We start from the raw sequence: 22,002 nt of genomic DNA, 5'->3' as shown, positions 1-22,002 counted from the left end.
GAAAACATATATATAATTACATATTGTTTTTGTGATTAATCACTATGCTTTAATTATGTTCAATTTGTAACAATGGAAATACATCCTGCATATCAGATATTTACATTACGATTCATAACAGTAGCACAATTACAGTTATGAAGTAGCAACGAAAATAATTTTATGGTTGGGGCTCACCACAACATGAGGAACTGTATTAAAGGGTCGCGGCATTAGGAAGGTTGAGAACCACTGCTCTAGACACAGCTCTGATACCACCAGAGGGGACAGAGAACAATAAGGACTGGCCTTCAGAAAATAACTTACAGTAATGGAGTGAGGCAGCTGTGTCTGTAGGCTTCCACTTCCTCAAAGCCCTATCCAGCAATTTCGGGAATTAACTTAGTAAACCAACCCCACGCCCGCCACCTCCACCAGCCTCCTTAAAGGCAGTGAGTCCATCATGCGCTCTCCAACTCCTCCAAAGTGCCGCAGCCTCTCCCAGGTGACAAATGGCCCTTTGCAGATTCCTTCTCTGCAAGGCTGCTGGGTGCTGTCTCCTTAGCCTTCCCTGCTGTGTGGCTCTGTGTGAGAGGGGTGTGGAACAGAGAGTGGGGTAACCTGGGCCTCACACCCCTAGCCAAGGCTCAGGGCAGCTATGAGGGAACAGCCTGCCTAAGGCTGCAGCCTGGGCTAAGGACCCGCCAAGGCTGGGACTCTACTCTGGGATCTGTTTCTCCAGACAGTTCTTCTTCAGGCCTCAGTTTTGCATCTCCTATTGCCTCACCATGTCTGTGTTCCCTCAGCTTTGCTCCTTCTGGAAGCATCATCAGAAAAGTCCACACTAAATCTCAGAAGTTCTGCCATAGCATGTCCTGGGGCATAAGGTTCCTGGACAACCCCACTCAGCCCCACTGATCCCCTTCCTTCACGGAGAACACGCCTCTGGGGAGCATCAGCAAGGCCGGCAGGACGGCAGGGAGGCTGCTGGTTCAACTGCTTTAACTCGGAAAGGAGTCTCCTTGTTCCTTTTCTAGAGGTTAAAATCACCAGGGCAGCGGTGCCCCAGCCTCCTTTCTGTCTAGAACAGTGGTTCCCAACCTTCCTAATGCCACGACCCTTTAATACAGTTCCTCATGTTGTGGTGACCCCCAACCATAAAATTATTTTCGTTGCTACTTCATAACTGTAATTTTGCTACTGTTACGAATCATAATGTAAATATCTGATATGCAGGATGTATTTTCATTGTTACAAATTGAACATAATTAAAGCAAGTGATTAATCACAGAAACAATATGTAGTTATATATGTGTTTTCCAATGGTCTTAGGCAACCCCTGTGAAAGGGTCGTTCAACCCCCAAAGGGGTCGCGGCCCACAGGTTGAGAACCGCTGCTCTAGAATGTGATGTGTACTCAGGGCCTGCCTTCTTTCCTTCCTCTGGAGCTGCTGGATCACCGCCATCCTCAGGCCTCGAGCATTCATTCAGCCAACAGGATGGAGCACTGCCGTGTGCCAGGTGCACTCGCCACCCTCGGCAGGCTCACACTTGGGGGAGGAGGCAGACCTTGTCTACCTTAAGTAGATATTTGTGTTATCAAGAGACAAATCCTAAGTATAGCAGGATGGACAGTAGGATGTGGGGCTCTCAGCGACCGTCATCCCACCTAACCTGGGGAGGACAAAGATGGCTTCCTGGGGAAGTGGCATCAGAGCCGAGCCCCAGAGGGTGAAGAGCAAGCGCCAGTAGAAGCAGAGGGATCAGCTTGGAGGAGGCTGACGTGGACACGCAGGGCCTCTGAGGGCTGCTGTGGGATCCTGACAGCGTGGTACCGTGACTTGGCCACTGGAATCAGTAACCTTTCTGGGGAAGAGTAATTATTCTGAAAGCATATGGCTTTTCCGGGATGTTCTGGGAACATACTTCCCATAACCTTGATGAATCGCTTCATGACAGGTGCAGCTCTAATGAGTACTCGAAAGCCCTTGCCAGGATCCGGGAGACGGGGCAGATGTATCACCATCTGCAGTGACAGATGATAAGTGGTGGTGATGTGCAAATTAATATACCCGATTAACGATGGTGTACATTCCTGTGGGGAACGGGAATCAGCGCACAAGGCAGCTACCATCCATTTCTGCATTTATAGAGGGTCCCAAAATAATAGAACTTCAGTTTACAGGTTTTGTGAGGTTAATATCAATGACCATGCGTACGATTTATGAGTCATGTGCTGATTCCAAATATTAAGAATGTTTAGATCAGGATTATTCAAGCTTAAACTGGGAGGGTCCTTAGACACAGATCATTGTGTGCTAAGGACTTTGTGCAGATGGTCTCCTTTAGTCCTCAGGCCATTCCTTGGGTGGGATCATCCATTCTCACCCGTGAGGAAATTGAGGGCCTGCCCTCCAGCCTGTGCCTCTGTCCACATCACCTTCCTTGTGGGATTGCTAGGGCAAATGCGTGTGTGAATTGCATCACTAATTCTAAAGCAGGGGTCCTCAAACTACGGCCCGAGGGCCACATGCAAATACAAATATTGTATTTGTTCCCGTTTTGTTTTTTTACTTCAAAATAAGATATGTGCAGTGTGCATAGGAATTTGTTCATAGTTTTTTTTAAACTATAGTCCGGCCCTCCAACGGTCTGAGGGACAGTGAACTGGCCCCCTGTTTAAAAAGTTTGAGGACCCCTGTTCTAAAGCATGGACACATGCACTGGATATATGGATAGAGGATGAACAGTTCATGTGTGAGAAACAGTGAGTGCCTGGTTGGGGCAATCAAACAAAATACACCAGCCCAACAGATTGGCTTGTACCCATCCTGTGCCAGCATCTGTACCAGGAGCCTTTGTACCTATTTGTGCATCTGACTCTGAGGCAGGTCCCATTATTACCCCTGGTTACAGAGAGTGGGCAGACACTGAGCATGGTAAGGGAAGGTCCCCAAGTTAAATGGCCAGCGAGCAGTAGAGCCAGGACTAAGAAGCCCCTGTGTGTGTGACTCAGCCTGTGAGCGGAGTCCCCAAAGGGGTCCTCTCTCCATCTGCTCTGGAGGCCGAGGGCGGAACTGATGTCGGGCTGTTGCAGCACTGCTGGAAGTGTTGTGGTAGTCATTCAGGGTTATGTTTTGGCCACAGGCTGTTCCTAGAAGTAGAAGGAAGGAAGGGAGTGTTTGGGAATAGGAGGGCTGTCTCCTGGGGCCCAGGAAGTGCCACACTGTTTGGCAAGTAGCTTTTTGTTTCCTCTGGAGGCCTGACCAGGACAAGGTACTGGAGAGGCTTTGAACCATTGGGGCGCTTTTGCCTGTGCCCCACCCCCTTCTGGTGTGTGTTCCCATTAAGGCCTCAGTCCCAGACTCCCAGCAGTTACCCAACCTCTTGCTTCCTCCTCCAGGGAGAGCACCTTGGGAGAGGCACGCGGACACACATCTACTCTGGGACCCTGGTGGATTACAAGGATGACGAAGGAACTTCTGAAGAGAAGAAAATAAAAGTGATCCTCAAAGTCTTGGACCCCAGCCACAGGGACATTTCTCTGGCAAGTGTCCTCCTAACCCACCTCCCATTTCTGGAACCTGTGGAGCACAGTCAGCTGGGAAGAACCTTTGCCCTTATTTTGGCCTTATTTATGGTTTTCAAACATGTCTTTTATGTAATCCCTTTTTTCACATGTAATCTTAGATAAGGGAGGGAGGATTGGAGATGAAGCAGATTGAGCAACAATTCCCGCCGGCCTATCCCTCCCCTCTCCTCCTATTTTCTACCTGGAGGTTCTTGTGGCCCCAGGACTCCAGCCGAATGGTCTCAGAGTCCCTCATGTAGTCAGGCTGTCACTCCACAGTCTGGAAAAGGAAAGCCCAGGGGAGTGGAAACGTACCCCGGGCCCCACGGGCTGTTAGAGAGATGGAGCCTGTTTGCGCCCTAGTGTCCCTTTTATTCTAATACAGTGCTGCACATTGTCATTTCCCAGCGTTTAAAGGGAGCGAAAGTGGTAGGCGTGAGTATGCAATGGGGAAATTGATAGCTAGCCTATCTCACCAGCCTGGCTCCATATCTTATTAGGTTTTTCTAAATAAATACCACCCCCAGCCAGACTGAGGTCAAGGGGAAGGCCTGGCACTGCCCCTGGGAAGTCGAGGCCGGGAGCAGTCTTCAGGACCTGGGGGATGAGTCCTGAGCTTTCTGGGATCCATCGGCTTTTTCTCTCAGCACAGCCCGTATGGGGTCGGGTCAGACCAGGGTGGCTTACTCTTGACCTTCCTTCTCCCACAGGCCTTCTTCGAGGCAGCCAGCATGATGAGACAGGTCTCCCACAAACACATTGTGTACCTCTACGGTGTCTGTGTGCGAGACGTGGAGAGTAAGTGTATTCTCTTTGGGAGAGGCGGATGGTCCTGGCTGGGGGGGCATGGGTGCTGTGAAGACACCTGGGGGTGGAGGAGCTGATACCCTCTTCTTGTTGTCCTCGCTTCTTGCCTTTCGTTTTGCAATCGAGGGATTTGAGGTAGTGAGCAGGTCACGTGTTTAGGTTAATAGTGACCCTAAAACTAAATCCCATTTGTTTTTCACTCATTTCTTGAATGTTCTCTTCTTGCCAACTCTGGGCCCTGGAAGGTTGGGTAGATAAGTGGAGTTGTTCCCCTGTGAGTCGATGCAGAAGGAGCTCTAGGCCGGGCTTGAACCCAAGGCTTGAACTGGCTCTGAATCACTCTGCTGTTTGCCCCTCCCGAGGGTGTTGGCATCCTCCCAGGCCGAGCACCAGCCACTCAAGCTCTCACAGGGGAATGAGGGAAAGTACTGTCCCAGACAGACAGAAGGTTCTAGATGGGGCTCGTTCTGTGCTTACAGATATCATGGTGGAAGAGTTTGTGGAGGGCGGGCCTCTGGATCTCTTCATGCACAGGAAAAGCGACGTCCTCACCACTCCGTGGAAATTCAAAGTTGCTAAACAGCTGGCCAGTGCCCTGAGTTACTTGGTAAGTATCTTCTGATCTGATGTTGGTGGAGGTCTGCCAGGAACCAGAATGCCCTAGTAGGTAGGAATGCGCTGGTAGGAAGGAGGTGCTAGCCAGGGATAGCCAAGCAGGCTGGGGTGCCCAGACTCTGCGGTTAAACACAGGCATGCCTGCTGCTTCGTGAACATGGTCATATTGGGTGCTCTATGTGCTCCAAACATGGGAATCTTGATTAGGGAACATCTGTCATGTCAGAGGACTGACTTCTGCATTGCAGTGTATGGTAGGAGGAGAAATAGTGCAATACCTGTTGAATGAATGAAACTACCAGTATCAGTAGCAGCTCACATTTAGTGAGTGCTTACCGTGGTTCCGCTGTTCACATGTTTTACATGTTCTAATTCATTTATTTCTCACAAAAGCCCTATGAGGCATGTTCCACTGTTATCCCTGTTTCACTGATGAGGCCCATTCTGTAATGTGCTCGGGTCACATGTTGGATGGGAGACCTGGGCTGCCCCGATCTGGCTGTAGCTGGGGACTATGGAGGGGTTGACCCAAGGGGCCAGGGTTAGAAATGGAGGGAGTGTGGGAAGGACCGAAGACAGGCAGCCAGGGGCAGCCTTGTTGAGCTCACCCTTTTTGCTCTGCAGGAGGATAAAGACCTGGTCCACGGAAACGTGTGCACTAAAAACCTCCTCCTGGCCCGTGAAGGCATCGACAGCGAGTGTGGCCCGTTCATCAAGCTCAGTGACCCTGGCATCCCCATCACTGTGCTGTCCAGGCAAGGTGTGTCTCCTCCTCCCCAGGCCTCGCCCTTCCCCTCTCCCACACCTACCCCGAGGCAGAGAGGGCTGGGGTTGGGGTTCTGTCTCCTTTTAGAAAGAACACTTCAGCCCGTGGGTGTCTGGTGCTCCTACTCTGCCCTGGGGGTTGGGGGGAGGTATGGAGTGTGAGCAGGGTTGGTCCCTGACTCCTTTAAGGAGCTGACTATAGTAGGAGATACAGACAAGTCATCGAGGTACTTCTGGTCCGTGCAGTTAAGGAGCTGTGTCCACAGTGTCGGGTTAGCACAAGGGGAGGCCACTGGTCTGGAAGTGGTCAGAGAGGTGTTAGGAGTTGGGCCTCCTGGGTCCTCCTTGTTTTTTTTGAAATCCACTATAGTAGTTAGCAGTTTGGAAGGCACCCGAGAGATTACATTTTCTCTTTGAAGGAGGTTATCATGAGTGTGGGCCCCAAAGGAAGGAGACCTGGGAGCTGAGACACTGAAGCCAGCGTGGGAGACCAGCGTGCCCCAGGGCGTGCCGCTGGTTTGTGATGGCCAATGGTCTCCAGCACTGAGCACAGTGCCGGGCACTTAAAGTTTTGCTCCATCGAAGGGGAAGGGGAGGCACCCCGCAGTACATGCTTGTCATCTGGCCATCATCCAGCTGGCCAGCTACGTGGGCCTGTCCTGAGCAAGGGTCTGAGGCATGGACACAGATGACTCTAGAACAAGTAGAGGAGCCGAGAGAGGCCAGTTAAATGCTGTGAGCGTTCTGGGGAGTACGGGTGATGTAGGGAGATGGGGGGATGACGGGTCAGTGAGGTGGACCTGCAGCAAGTGATGGCAGATGTGTGACCACAGAGCACAGCCACACGGGCCTGTGTCAGAAGGACGTGAGAAGGTGGAGAAGAAAGGGTGAGTGGGCCTGACCAGCTCAGGAACCGCCCTCCTGCCTCAGGAGCCGGAGGCTGTGCCATGAGACCACTGTGCTGGTTGAGGGGCATGTCCAGGGACATGGCAGAGGTTCTGCTCAGATCACTGGCCTTAGAAGCCAGAACAGAGGCTGAGAGGTCCCTGGTATGAGAGAAGGGTGACTTCTTTACCTCAGTCTTCTCTTCCCTTGTTTTCCAAACAAAAGAAACCCACAATAAACAAATATAACATTGCTGGGTGATGGTGCAGAGTAGTTGAGATTCGCCCGCACCTGCTCTGTGTAAGTTGGCCTCTTCTCCCTGTCTTCTCTTTCTGGAGCCTCGGTCCACATGGCCCCCCTGTTCTCCCTCCTCAGGGTGTTGGCCTCCACCCTGGGTGCTGTGCTGTTTCTGAGGCCAGAGCTTCAGAAGACGGGGCTGCACACCCTCTCCTGGTGAGTCTGATAAACAGACACGTCTGCTGGCCCAGACTCAGCCTGATGCATCCACAATGTCAAGGATGAGGGGCCTGGATTCATTTGGAAAGCACTACTTGAAATAGTTTCTCTATGAGCTCACAGTGTTTGCTGCAACGATGGTGATTTGCTCCCCAGGTGATTGCAGAGACTGATCTGTGAATGTCTGCTGTCTTTCTGCAGAATGCATAGAACGAATCCCATGGATTGCTCCCGAGTGTGTAGAAGATTCCAAGAACCTGAGCGTGGCCGCTGACAAATGGAGCTTTGGAACCACACTCTGGGAAATCTGCTATAATGGCGAGATCCCCCTGAAAGATAAGACACTGATTGAGGTGAGCTTTTGTTCTCACACCCTGGAAAACAAAGATCATTATAGTATTATTTATCTGAGATTTCAAGTGCCTGTTAGTCAGCAAAATTAATACAGATATTTGTTGAGTTCCTTCTGTGTATCAGGCATTGTCTAGATAAAAGTTGGGGGCTCACAAGAAAACAGACAGGCCTTGCCTTCCCTTGAGGGTGTGGTAGGAGAATTGGGCTAAAATAACAAAATAAGGATTCCATAAAGAATATTTCATACTGTCGGTGCAAGAGCCCTGCAGTTAGGTAGGAGTGCCATTACCCTCACTGTACACGTTACAGGTCAGGTAACAGGCGCAGGAGCTTAAGACTCTCACCTGGGTTCCCCAGCTAGATTGCGAAACAGGCGAGGCTTCAACCTCTCTTGTTCACTTGTGGAAAGAGTGGAGACTCTTGACTCCAAAGGGATAAAGTAGTAAAAATAACAGTAAAGGGCCACTGACCCAGACCCAGTGATTTGGAGATTGGAACATGCCTGCGTTCAGAGGTGTAGACATACCTTGTAGCTGGGAGGAGCTGCTCGAAGTCCAGGGGGAAGGTGGCACTTCAGTTGTCTACGGGAAGCAGTGAGCGGTTTCGTTGGCCTAGAGTATGGTGAGGAATGACGGGTGATGAAGTTTGGAGAGATGTCTATGGTCAGATTGTAAAAAGCCCCGATTGCATGAATTTTACTTGGGTGTGTCTTATGGAACATTGAAGAGTTTCGTTGAGGAGAGAGATGGTCAGAGGTCGGCTTGGGGACAGTTCATCTGGACACATGGTTGGAATGGACAGGCTGAGGAGAGACCAGCAGGGACTCATGCTCCGAGGCTAGAACAGGAGTGGCATTGGGACCCAGAGTCGAGGGTGTGTACGTAGGAGATCATTGAAGAGGGAGAACCTTTAACCAGTTAATCTTTGGCCAAGTAAAGATGGTGCAGGACTTGGGAAAAGAGTGTTAGGGCAAAACCAGTAGGGAAACCATCAGGTCTATAAATCTCTTTGGAATTTCCAGCTTTTGGTAAGATCATTTTATTTTGAACTTCCTTGGAAATAAAACAGCATACCCTTCGTTGTCTGTCAGAATTTATTGAGTACCTGCTGTGTACCCAGGGCTGAGCAGGATACAGGGGTGGTGTGAGGAACGGTGTGTGCCTTTGATAAAAGAAGTCCGCCAGTCTCCTCCCGGGTAGCCTTGGTTGGGTTGGACAGCCCTGTGACAGGGAAGGTGAGAGACCCTCAGAGGTGAGGGCGGTCTCAGCTCCGTAATCCTAATCTCTCCCCTCCCCTGGGACCCTAACACTCACCTCCTCGCCCTCAGGGGGACAAGAAGAGGAATTAGTACTCTTGGGATTCAGCTACAGACAGAAACTGGGGGGTAGTAATTTCACTTAGTTCTTTTTTGAGTGGCATCAATTATTTGTTTCTGAATTTTAAAGTAATAAACATTTAAAGAAAATAGCAATCACCATATTTCTGTCACTCCTGACCACTATTTTACACTTTGGCATACTGTCTTCCAGTCTGTTCATATCTCTTTTTAAAATAAAATTGGGATCATGCTAGAGTTATACATGCTATATCATTTCATTAATATTGAGTACTTGATTAAATAAGCTTTACAATTTTACAAATTCAGTGTAAGTGTTGATTGCTCTGTTAAACTCTAATTTACTTAACTAATTTTATATCTGGCATTTGGGCTGTTTTCAAACTTGTAATGTTCTATCTAATTCTGCAGGGAATACCTTGACATATAAATCTTTGTTTATATCTGATTTATTTCTGTCATACAATAATTAGAATTAATGAGTCAAAGGGTTTCAAGGACCTGGAGATTTTTATACATGTTGCCAAACTGTATTCCAGAAAGGTCGGGTAACTTGACTGGAATGCAGCTTCTTGGGGTTCAGATTATTTTATCAGAGATTTTCCCATGCACGTCTCTGAAATCTACCTTTAAGCAGAGCTGTTGGAAATTAAATTAGGATTGATTACTCGTCCTGCCCTGGGGCTAAAAGGTTTGTGGGTGGTTCCTTTGGTTTCTTCCATGTTCTCTTCTTCTTCACAGAAAGAGAGATTCTACGAAAGCCGGTGCAGACCAGTGACACCGTCTTGTAAGGAGCTGGCTGACCTTATGACTCGCTGCATGAACTACGACCCCAACCAGAGACCCTTTTTCCGAGCCATCATGAGAGACATCAATAAGCTGGAAGAGCAAAGTAAGACACTGCCTGGCCCTGTTTACGTAACCAAGATCAGCCCATGCCCTGGAGAGCTGGCTGGGGGGCAGGGATAACTGATAACTGGGAGCCTGAGAGTGGCAGTCATGTCTTTTTAATGTTTTCATTTTTCTTCTGTTAGATCCAGACATCGTTTCAGAGAAAAAGCCAGCAACCGAAGTGGATCCCACACATTTTGAAAAGCGCTTCTTAAAGAGAATCCGTGACTTGGGAGAGGCAAGTTACTTCCTAGTACTCCCTGACCACATCCCCTCCATCTGCATTTAAAGCTGCTTTCCATTCTTTCCCATTTCTGGTCAAAGTTCATAAGAGAAAGTCTCTTTTTGCACTTTCTTTGGGACACTTGTATCACAGGGGTTATGTCGCTCACATAGTGACAGCATGCGCACGTGGCTGTATATGCACATAGGGCATGTTCTCGAAGGGGCAGAAGAGCATGCAGAGGGAGCAATATGGGGGAGTAGGTACAGATACGGTGGAAATAGGAAAATCTCTGGGCATCTGTGTCCTACGAGGCTGCTTAAATGGGGGTAGATTTACTACACAGAATGACATAGCAGCTTTCCTTTGGACCTCAAATAAGTTTCCTAACATTTAACATGATGGAGAAGATACTGGGACTTGCATCTTTATACAGATTTTTCTGTAGTTCCGTAAAGTAAATAAGACTGTGTCCTGCCTTGAATGTCTGTGGTGTGCCAGGCTACATGCTGGGTATTTTACAAGCACAGAGTCCCTAGTTCTTCACAGTATCCCTGAGGGGTTATTACTGCTGTATACATCGAGCACCTCTGGACCAGCTCAAAGATTTGGTAACTGGGCCAACATCACTGTCAAGTCGCTAAGCTGGGATCTAATCCCTTTCTTCCAAAGGGCTCCCATGCAAGGCTCTTGAAATGACTCCATGGTGCCTATGTTGTAGGGTGTGCACTGGGCTGTCCACGAATGCCACAGTGGTCCTACTTGGCCAAAAATAACCTCCATTTCCTTTGGGTTACATTTCCATGGAAACTGGATTCACTAGCCACCTGATACTTGCCGTGTCTTAGCTCAGTAATAGAGGGGATGGCATGTGAGGAAGTGGCTGTGGTGATGGTAGAAGCCAGCAGGAGCCAGCTACTGCAAGGTCAGCCTATGCTAGGCACCCCTGGTCTTCAGGGGAACAGCATGGGGAGCAAGACTCATCTTTTTTTTTAATTGAAAAAATTTGACATGTAACATTGTATAAATTAAAGGTATGTAGTATGTGCTACATTGATAGACTTATATATTATAATATGGCTGCCTATGTAATGATGTTTACCACATTACATACTTATAATGCAGTATTATCTATGTTCAGTGTACTGTACATTAAATCTTTGTGGCTATTTTAGTACGTTACAAGTCCATACCCTTAAACACCATCTGTCCTAAATCCCTGATAACTACAATATAACTGTGGTTTGTGTTTTTTAAAGAGGTTTGATTTTTTAGATTTTTTGTTTGTTTTTGTCTTTCTCTGGTCTGACATATCTCGCTTAGCATATTGTGCTCAAGGTTTGTTTATGGTATTGCAAATGGCAGAATATCACCCTTGCTCCTGACTAAATACTATTCCATTGTATATATGCATTCTTTTTTTTACCCATTCGTCATTGATGGGCATTTGTATTTTTTCTATATCTTGCCTATTGTGAATAGTGCTGTGATAAACATAGAGTACAAATATGTCATTGAATTCCTTTTTTCATTTCCTTTGGGTATTCTCCAAGAAGTGCAATTGCTGGATCATTATAGATCTATTTTTAATTTTTTGAGGAACCTTCATATTGTTTTCTGTAGTAGTTGGACAAATAAACATTCCCAATAGTGTGTAAGGTTCCCTTTCACATCCTCACCAGCACCTGTCGTTTTATTTTCTTGATGGTAGCCATTCTAATGATGTGAAGTGATAGCTCTTTGTGGGTTGTACTTGCATCTCCCTGTGAAGTTAAGCATCTTGTTGTGTGTCCTTTTTTGAAAAAATGTCTCTAGTTCTTCTTCCCATTTTTTATTAAGTTTTTCGGTTTTTTTTATTTTATTAACGTATTTATGTTCTATTTTTTTTTGAATATTAAACCCTTATCCAATATATGGTTGCAAAATGTTTCTCCCATTCTGTAGGCTGTCTTTTCATTTTGTTAATTTGTTTCTTGTGCTGTACAGAAGCTTTTGAGTTTGATGTAGTCCCATATGTTCATTTTCTTCTTTTGGGCTTTTAGCATCATGTATAAAAAAATCATTTCCAATACCAGTATTCCAATGAGCTTCTTCCCTATGTTTTCTTCTGGGAGTTCTATGGTTTCAGGTCTTATGTTTAAGTCTTTGATCCATTTTGAGTTAATTTTTGTGAGTGGTGTGAAGTAGGGTTCCAGTTTTATTGTTCTACATGTGTTTTCTCCTGTTTTCCCAGCACCATTTGTTGAAGAGATAGCCTTTCCCCATTGGGAGTTCTTGAGTGCATCTTGCCTCAACTTCTGAGCATGTTCCTGCCAGCCCAGGCTAATCCAGCACATGCATCTTTCCTCCAGGGCCACTTTGGGAAGGTTGAGCTCTGCAGGTATGACCCTGAAGGGGACAATACAGGAGAGCAGGTGGCTGTCAAATCCCTGAAGCCTGAGAGTGGAGGGAACCACATAGCTGATCTGAAGAAGGAAATTGAAATCTTAAGGAACCTCTATCACGAGAACATTGTCAAGTACAAAGGCATCTGCACAGAGGATGGTATGTTGTGCAAAGTAGGGTTGGTTTTTAAAGACTAAGCGCCTGTCTGGGATCAGAGGGGCCAGTGCTGAGGCGGCAGTGCCGCAGCTGTATGTGCGCTAGCTGGTGGCCCCCGTGAGCTGTAGGGCTTTGCAGTTGTAGGCACTGACATCCCTCAGCAGCTGCAGAGCTCCAGGGAAGCCGCGCAGCCTCCCTCCCAGCCAGGGGATGACCCCGGCATCATCTTTCCAGGCTGTTCACACACCCACCCGGGGGCCTGACCATCACCCGTCCGGATACTGGCACTGGAGGCACACAGCAGTATGAAACTGACACCCACCCCTCGCTTCTCCTAGTCTTCTGATCCAACTCTAGCCAGGATATTTCGCTTCCTAGTTGTCTAAGGCAAGGTGGCAAATGGTGTTTACTAAGAAGTGTATCTGTTTGCAAGCCAGTACTTTAAAATTGGCAGTGAAATGATGTGGTTCATATATATTTTTTTCATTATTATTTGCCTGGTGGTTTGCAGCGCACTCTGTATTCTCTCAGTGAATGCTGATGGCTCTGGGGTGGGTACACGAGTGTTACTATCCTTGTCACTGCTGAGGGGCCAGAGGCTGTGGGGCTTTCGAGGTTGGGGGACTTGCCTGTGGTTCAGAGGTGATGCTGAAGTGTCTCCAGATCCTGTGCCCATTACTCTCCCTCAGTTCCTTTCTTTGGTAACTTCGTACTGATGTTTTGTTCTGTTTTGAATACAGGAGGAAATGGTATTAAGCTCATCATGGAATTTCTGCCTTCTGGAAGCCTTAAGGAATATCTTCCAAAGAATAAGAACAAAATTAACCTCAAACAGCAGTTAAAATATGCTGTTCAGATTTGTAAGGTAAAGAAGAAGCATGTTAAAGATTACAAAAAGGGGCATTCACCCTGGGTGATTGGTTTGTAATTAGACTTTCTGATAATTGCACTGAGTTTATTTTGCTCTACATGACTAGGATGAACAATTAGCCTCTACTAAGAAACTGAACTGATTGTTAAGTATAGCTGATTTACTGTGTTTCTTTGAATCAGATTGGTCTTACTATTTTTGCATAAAGTAAAAACCCAAACAGTGATATGTGAATTGTAATTTTTTTGTATGAAATGATAGGAAATACAGTGTGAACTGACCTTCAGCAATGCCCTCTGCCTTTACTTCTCTCCCCAGGGGATGGACTATTTGGGGTCACGACAGTATGTTCACCGGGACTTAGCAGCAAGGAATGTCCTTGTTGAAAGTGAGCACCAAGTGAAAATTGGAGACTTTGGTTTAACTAAAGCAATTGAAACCGATAAGGAGTACTACACAGTCAAGGATGACCGGGACAGCCCTGTGTTCTGGTAACTAAAACAGACTTTGGTTTCATCAGTATTTCGTAGGGTTTCTGCTGTTTTGATAGGCCCTTTCTAGCTCTGTGAATGTCTCCCATTCCTCTTACCTGAGTTGGTGTTAGAAAGGCCTTAGAACATTTGGAATTGATTGATCTTTGCCCTCAGGAAACAGCTTTAGGCTCTTCCACTGAAAGCAACTCAGAGAAATGTCTGAGCTTCGAATGGCACCATCTTCCAAAGAATAGAGAAATGTAACCATCACCTCCGCATCTCCAGTTTCCCAGGAGAGGGCACTTTTTTAAAATATATTTTTATTGATTTCAGAGAGGAGGGGAGAGATATAAACACCAATGATGAGAATCACTGATCGGCTGCCTCTTGCACGCCCCCACTGGGGATTGAGCCCACAACCCGGGCATGTGCCCTGACCAGGAATCAAACCATGACCTCCTGGTTCATAGGTTGGAGCTCAACCACTGAGCCACACCGGCCAAGCAAGAAGGCACTTATCTAATATGGTTCTTAAAACTGTTAGCAGTTAGAGTAGGCACATCCCTGTAGAGGCAGCCTGGAGGGCAGGTAGGAGAAGGGGGCAGGAATGAGGTGATAAAGTGGGCATGGAACAGATCCAAGGAGACCCTGGACAGAGCAGAGCAAAATCCATGGGAAACATGGGCATATTCTCTTGAATCACCAGTCTTCCCTGCTTTCCACCTGTCAGCCCAGAACACCGTCCAGGAGAGAAGTTGTTAAGTGTCCACTCCAGACCCTACCCACCCCCATTAAACTAATGAGCACCTGGGAGGTACATCCTACAGACACAAACGGAGATCTCTCCCATCCATGGAGACTAAACCTTCCTTTGTTCATTAATCAAACGAGTCAAGACACAAGCAGACCAAGTTTAGAGTTTAATGGGTGAGGTAACCAATTTCATGGTACCATAAATATAGGGGGGTTCAGGCTTGGTTTTCTGGAAGTCCTAAGAAACCTTAAAAGATCCGTGGGGGGTTGTAAAGGTGGTTAGAAGAAGGCATGTGTGACTCAAAAGAACGAGGCAAGAGCAGTGGTATCCTAGGAACTGACATCAGCTCGGTGTGGCTGGTCATGAAGTGGGAGGTCTGCCTTGGGGGGCGGGGATCCCACGAGCTTTGGGGTACTGTTGGGTGGGGACTTGTTTTTAAAAGGTCACTGTGGAATGGAGGGGAGCCAGAGAGGCTTGATTCAGCCAGAGCCAGTGATGGTGGGTTTAGGAGAGGTGAGTAGGTACGAGAAGCATTTAGGAAATCAGATATGGGATGCCTCAATTTCTGGCTTAGGCAATTGGGTATCATTCATCAAAACAGCTGACACTGGAAGAGGACTGGGCAGGGAGGTCACTGCTGATTCGTTCTGAACTTGTAGGCAAATCAAATCTGGGGCCTGTCCCCATATACCTGCCTCCACGTGGGGAGCACAGGCTGTGTGCAGTGAAGAGCACAAACTTACCCTGCTATTGTTTTGGAGGAAATATGTACTGAGATTAATACATACTTTCATGTCGTAGAATATTAAATTCTAAGACAAACCAAAGGTGATTTTTATTTGTAAGGTATTTATCTGTTGGCATCTCCTTCACAGGAAGTGAAGTTTCATGTTTTCCTTTCTTTTAGGTACGCCCCAGAATGTCTAATTCAGTGTAAATTTTATATTGCCTCTGACGTCTGGTCCTTCGGAGTGACTCTGCACGAGCTGCTTACTTACTGTGATTCAGATTCCAGTCCCATGGCTGTAAGTTGTACTTGTCTGTTCATTTGAGCCTAGCACCCAATTAAAATGTGTCCAGCCCTGGCCCGCACATGCTTTCAGGGCGTGTGAGGGAAGCAACCAGTTCTCTCTCCCACTCTGAAAAGCAATGGGAAAAATATCCTCAGGTAAGGATTAGCAACAACAAAAATGTGTCCATCCTTCTGCTTTGTAAGTTTTAAGTTCTTAAGTGGAATCCAGTTCATGTATTATAATGGAAAGTGTTGCTTTCCATCTAACTTGGTTTATTCCTTGACACTTTGTGTGGCTCTCCCACATCCTGCTTTCCCAAGGAGCCCAAAGTTCTCTCAGATAACCCTGACTTTCAAGGGTCTCCTCTGTGTGAAGGAGCCCTGGGTAGGAGCTTTGTCTGAGCTTCACGTATTCCTAAATGAGGTCATTCTCACTGGGAAGGCTCCCTGGCCAGGAGGAGTGGTGGGTTGAGTCTGATCATTGAGTGCTAATAAGGATTTTTGGACTTGCATTTAGAGTTACTATGGAAAAAAGCCTTTTTATTATTTTAATTTCCAGTTTATTCTAGAAATTCCACCTTAATCTGGTTTATATAAATATATGCAACCTAAAACATCTTGTCTGGTTTTATTTTACATAGTTGTTCCTGAAAATGATAGGCCCCACTCACGGCCAGATGACAGTAACGAGACTTGTGAACACATTGAAAGAAGGAAAACGTTTGCCTTGTCCTCCCAACTGTCCAGATGAGGTATTTATGGGTCGGGCACTTCACAGTTACACCACTCAAATGTTACTATGTTTTCACAGTTTGCATTTATCCAGCAAGGGACAAGGTGGGAGGAGCAGGGAGGAGTAGACAGTTCTTTAAAACTGTTTTCTGAAGCTGAATTTCAGATATTTGAGAAATCATCTTTGGGCCAGATGACAGCCACAAATTATGTTCAAAGCAAGGATTCCCTCCAAAAGTAGGCTCACCTCAGAAAGTACCATAGGAGCATATTTTGGTATAGCCTTATTGTGAAAAATACATATATACATTTCGTGTAGAAGTTTGTCCTACTTACTGATAGCATTTATGATGTAGCATTTAAGATGTTCAGTTTTCTGTATTCTAAAGTAAATTGAGCCTTTAAGACTAATTCATACTATGCAGTACATCTTAGAGTAAGGTACCCAGAATCTAAACTGAGATAATACTTCACCCTTAAATTGGTTTACCATAATGACCTGGATTTTTTTTTTTAAGGTCATTTAACCGATGAGCTTCTCAAATATTAAAATATTATTTATGAAATATAGGTGTGACATTTTCTATATTAATCATTCAAATACCCTTGTTATCTAGTCTTATGGAAAGTCATTTACATTTCTATACTTTTTTTTTTTTACTGTTACTGTTTCTTCTTTTTACAGGTTTATCAACTTATGAGAAAATGCTGGGAATTCCAACCAAATAATCGGACAACCTTCCAGAACCTTATTGAAGGATTTGAGGCACTTTTAAAATAAGAAGCATGAATAGCATTTAAATCTCACTGTGTATTAAGTCCTCTTCCCCAACAAATACCCAAGCCATTTAAAAAAATTTTAATGGAAAAACTTTGTATTCTGTCTAAAAAGATACTTGGGTACGTAATTCACGTATAAGGCACGCTGTGGTGCTTAATATGTGTAAGTACTTCCTTGTTATTTGTCACTGTTATTGGTGCCAAATTTAATGACAACCAAAATATTAGTAAGCACTCCTCCTTTTGGAACGATATACCACCATTTCATCTGGCTAGTGTACCATCACAGTTGTGTACCAGAATAGGATATTTTCAAAACAAAATCTCAAGATGATTGCTTTCTCCCAGCTGATTTAAATATTTTTCTGGTGCATAAATCAAAAGATAAAGGTAAATGGACTTAGTCAATACATCATCTATATAGTGATAGAGCAAGCATTCTTGAACTATTAGATACCAGTTAGTATACTATCATTTCTATACAAAGATGAGTGTATTCTTGTCATCAATAGGACTTTAAACTTGGAGTTGTTTTGTTTTTCCAGTAGCTTAGCTCCTGTCCCCTTGGGTGACCAGCGGTACCCTTTTATTTTTTTTAAGAAAACTGATTGTGCTCGGGGGACTGCTATGGAATAGACCCTTTGCTGCCTGGTGTTAATTCTTGAGAACTCAGCCTGTGCCAGTGCTTTCCCAAACAGTATACTGCTAAACAGATTTGATTCCAAGAACCTGGATGATGTTATACACGCTTTTAAGAAATGTCAATGTATATATATCCTTTTATAACTCGACCACTTTGGGGCAAGCTATTCCAGCATTGGTTTTGGATGCAACCCGTCAGAATATATACTACATCGCACTGTTCTTAGAGTGTTTCAGTACTTACCCGCCATCTATAACAGTCGATCACTATTTTGACCGTCATCCTATGGCAGCGATTTTCAACTCATGGGACACCAAAAAAAAGATATAATTTTGGTTCATTCACACCAGATGGCTATTGTTGTATTAGCTGTAATTTTTTTTTTTTTTTGACAAGGGAAAAGAGTACGCCGCTGACTAGTCAGGTATTGCATGTTTTAACAATTCTGGTGGCACACTGGTTGAAAATCGCTGCCCAGGGGAATAAGACTTGAAAGAAAAGAACCCGCTAGTAGCACTATGGAGTTCAGGATCCACTAGACAGTTTTGAGGTAGCTGGGTAATCAAAATGTCTAATCTCTGATTCAATGTGAACCATTAGATCTTTATGACCAAGAAAGAGTATGAAAAATGTTTTGTTTTACCTTTTGAGCCTGAAAAGAGAGTTCTGGATTGATCCATTTAGATTTGTTCAAAGATCCCCCATCACCAAGATGTCTGTCTGTGTCAAACCTGTGGCCACTCTATATGCACTTTGTTTACTCTTTATACAAATAAATAATACGAGAGTTCACATGCATATGCCTTTTAATATTAAGACTCCATTTCAAAGCATTTCAAACAATTTGTTTACTTAGAAAAATAACAATATAGACTTTGGGAAGGGTCTTTTTTACTAACAACACTTGATTTGTACTTATGTCTAATGTTAGTGGTGCATAAGCCAGGACAGAGGGCAGATCCACATGTGCTGTAAATGAATTTTCATTTCGCAGCTCTTATTTAAAATTCACCATCTTATGTGTGTGACTAAGCATTGAAGCTTAATGCGGCAGGAAAATGGGCAGAAGTGCAGAGCATGGAGAACCCATTATTGGTCTGCTGAGTCATGCCTATCCTGATCGTTATTCATAGGTAGTATCCTTGTATCCTTCTTAGAAATTAGCTTTCATTTTCCAAAAGAAGTTAATATATGCAATAAATTAGACGAAGTAATGTTTTTTACAACATATGCACCAATTTTTTTAACTTCATAATTAAAACAGGATATATACCTCATTATCATGGTCAAAAATAGTAAGTCCCCCAAATTACAAGATATTTAACAATCTGAGTTCAAAAAGACTAGGATCATTGAGATTCCTAAATTCCTTATCAATTACAGTCTCATAACAAGGAACAAACTTTGATATTTCCAGATGGCAAAGGGTTTCTCATGCATTTAATACCAATGTCTTCAGGAAATGGTGATGTCAGAAGTTATATGCAACAAAATTGTTTTATTTTTAGCCTAACATACTACAACAGAATAAGAGACAAAGTGAAGTAAAGCTTATTATTATTAGTTCAAAATGGTGGTAAATACTATCACTCCATAAGACTCTTTCAGAAAGAACAGCATTGACTGCTTTACTGTCATACTGTGAAATAATGCATTTAATGATCTAATTACTAGTCGATACGTCATGGAATGAGACAGAAACCTAAGTTCCTTGCCACTTACAAGTCAGGTGCAAAAGTTAAAGGTCTTTCTTTAGGTGAAGTAAAAGGATTAGGGAATTAGTACTATTAGATCAGGGATCAGCAAACTTTCTCCATGAAGGGCCAGATGATAAATATTTGAGACTTTGCAGGTCTCTGTCCAGCTACTTGGCCCTGCCATTGTAGAACAAAAGTAACCTTAGACAGGGTGTGAGTTAGCATGGTTGTGTTCCAATAAAATTTTATGTATGGACACAATTTCTTAAAATTTTCATTTTTCCTCCAACCATTTAAAAATGTAAACATCATTCTTAGCTTGTAGTCTGTACAAAAGCAGGTGGAGGACTGAAATTAATCACAGGGTATGGTTTGCCACCCGCTTAAGTAATAGCATCAAGGCTACTTTTCTTAAAATACCTTGTTTTTTCACAAAAGGCATATATGGTTAATAACATATTAGAAGTAAGGAATCTGTGGTAGTGTATACCAGGGTATCACTCTCTGGGGGGGTTTTATATTACATGGCTGGTGTATGTGGCTAATAATTTAGTTTGCATGTATAGCATCTTTTTTTCAGTATTGCTGCATTTTGTACTTGTACTCTTGTAATTCTAAAAATCTATAAGTAAGATTACTTCTAGGGAAGGTAAATAGAAATGCACATTGGCATGTAAGAAACTCTTCTAAGGCCCAGGAAACAAGACTGTTTCCCATTTATTGCTTCAAATTTTTATGTATGGTGCCAAAATTATTCCCAGTCCTAAAATAAGGAATATTGTTAATTTCTGCACTGGACTATAAGTTAATACCGCATTGATTAAGATGCATCTACTTCTATTGGAAAAGGTCCCTTCTTATTGCTACTTACTTTTTATTTGGCAATTCTGCCTGCTGCACAACACAATTCCTTCTGGGAAATTATAAACCCGTATTTAAAGGATATGGCTAGTATGAATGTAGTTAAGGCAGCGATGAACAGCAGAGATACTCAAAGAGCCATAGGAGGTTATATAAGGAGAGAACTTAGCTCAGTACACACGCTTCTTTTTTAAGTAGGTCTCCATGTAATATGCTCCTGTGCCCTGAGAATGCTGGTCAACAAATTCCACGGAACCACCTTCTGGGGCAGAGATGAGATAAGATGAACCTCGCTTTTCATTTCTTAAAGATGACACCTGTGAGAAAAACATCATAACTAATGCTAAAATCTAAATTACAGTTGGCTTGTTAAAGATGTGTATAAGAAAAGCCATTCTACTTCTGATTTGGTATAAAAAACAGAATAGCAGAATAAGTAACAATCAAAATCACTTGTGCAAAATACAACCCAGTCTCTGAATGCCCTTTCTTCCCCAACCCCCACATTTGGGGAAAGAAAGACATTGCAGTTGCTTCTGCTGATTACCTATTTCCACCCCTCTGAATCAGAATATCAACACCTGATATCAGTATTCCTCTGAGGAAGGAGAGTGGCTAAGAAATTGAGCTGCATATCAAATTAGAGGTTACGTTTGTATAGCAAGAGAATAACCTAGCAGATGTAAAAACTGGCAGAAGATGTCAATGAAAATAACGATGATGAATTCTAACAAGCAATGTGAATTCAAACTTTAGAAATTATTAAAATGTAGATTTCTAGGCTGCATCACAGAGATTCTGATGTAGAAGTGTTTACAATAGGGCAAAATGTTCTTCACAAATAATACAAGAAATTAGACTGTGTGGCACAACCCTGGGAGCTCCTAATGTTTTAGTTTTAGCCTTTACAAATACTACATGTGACAATCATGTAGAAGTGACTCATGAGGAAAACTTCCAGCTGCAGGAGAGCCTTCTCACATTAAAATTACAACGGTCACAATTTTTAAAATGAGGGTTAACTTCACAGGGGACAGATGATGAGTCTGTCACAACTCCTTGTAAAAAAGAGCTCTCATTCATGTTAAGGACAGGGATACAGGAGAGTTGACCAACACAAAGATGACACAAGAGGCTACTGAGTGCCCTCCTTCCATGGCCTCACCAAATGTACAGATACACATTGGATATTCCCCCTGAAAGAGACCCAGAAACTAGTACACATTGCACAAAGAGGAAATGCCCACATGGGTAGGAAAGGCTGAGAGATACTTGCCATAAACCCCAGCACAGCACCATACAATTGGGAGGGAACCCCAACTTCTAGTTCTGAGGAGTGCCTCTAGTGCCTCAACTTCTAAGGTTTCCATTGGAGTGATGAGCTCCCAAAACATCTAGCTCTGAAAACCAGCCAGTGTCCATGAGATCCATAAGAATATGGCAGACAAAAAAGCAATTCTTAACAGGTGTACGAACTCCAGCTGTTTTTAGTCTGGATAACTATCTCTCCAATTCTGAAGGACAACTTTGCTGAGTACAGTATTCCATACAAATAGACATCAAATGAAGCAAAGGTAACTGTACTTATCTCAAGACAAAATAAACTTTAAACCAAAGAATGTAGTAAGAGAGACCAATCATGAGGATGTAATAATTACAAATATTTATGAACCCAAAATAGTTGCACCTAATATACAACACAAATATTAATCTTCTGATGTGAGAAATCTGCAACAACATAATAAGAGCAGGGAAA

At 44.2% G+C, this 22,002-nt stretch overlaps 2 protein-coding genes across 3 annotated transcripts in view; one reads left to right on the top strand and one right to left on the bottom strand.

The window, feature by feature from the left end:
- JAK1 (Janus kinase 1) overlaps positions 1 to 17,261 on the top strand; it is a 52,527-nt gene extending 35,266 nt beyond the window's left edge. The window contains exons 12-24 of the mRNA XM_005868024.2: positions 3,383 to 3,526; positions 4,261 to 4,348; positions 4,837 to 4,964; positions 5,597 to 5,732; positions 7,280 to 7,431; positions 9,510 to 9,660; positions 9,803 to 9,897; positions 12,234 to 12,426; positions 13,164 to 13,288; positions 13,613 to 13,785; positions 15,429 to 15,546; positions 16,175 to 16,285; positions 16,951 to 17,261. Of these exons, the coding sequence (XP_005868086.1) occupies positions 3,383 to 3,526; positions 4,261 to 4,348; positions 4,837 to 4,964; positions 5,597 to 5,732; positions 7,280 to 7,431; positions 9,510 to 9,660; positions 9,803 to 9,897; positions 12,234 to 12,426; positions 13,164 to 13,288; positions 13,613 to 13,785; positions 15,429 to 15,546; positions 16,175 to 16,285; positions 16,951 to 17,046 (1,710 nt within the window). The 3' untranslated portion in view covers positions 17,047 to 17,261. The remainder of the gene's footprint in view (positions 1 to 3,382; positions 3,527 to 4,260; positions 4,349 to 4,836; positions 4,965 to 5,596; positions 5,733 to 7,279; positions 7,432 to 9,509; positions 9,661 to 9,802; positions 9,898 to 12,233; positions 12,427 to 13,163; positions 13,289 to 13,612; positions 13,786 to 15,428; positions 15,547 to 16,174; positions 16,286 to 16,950) is intronic.
- A 1,152-nt stretch (positions 17,262 to 18,413) lies between these two features.
- Positions 18,414 to 22,002, bottom strand: part of RAVER2 (ribonucleoprotein, PTB-binding 2) — a 92,663-nt gene continuing 89,074 nt past the window's right edge. For both annotated transcript variants that reach the window (XM_005868021.2, XM_005868023.2), the window contains one exon: positions 18,414 to 20,563. In XM_005868021.2, the coding sequence (XP_005868083.1) occupies positions 20,417 to 20,563 (147 nt within the window). In that variant the 3' untranslated portion in view covers positions 18,414 to 20,416. The remainder of the gene's footprint in view (positions 20,564 to 22,002) is intronic.

Source organism: Myotis brandtii, unplaced genomic scaffold, assembly GCF_000412655.1.
Source record: "Myotis brandtii unplaced genomic scaffold, ASM41265v1 scaffold26, whole genome shotgun sequence".
In the NCBI taxonomy this organism is placed as follows: Eukaryota; Metazoa; Chordata; class Mammalia; order Chiroptera; family Vespertilionidae; genus Myotis; species Myotis brandtii.
The sequence above is the reverse complement of the archived record's forward strand: the minus strand, read 5'-3'. Positions and strand labels throughout refer to the sequence as shown.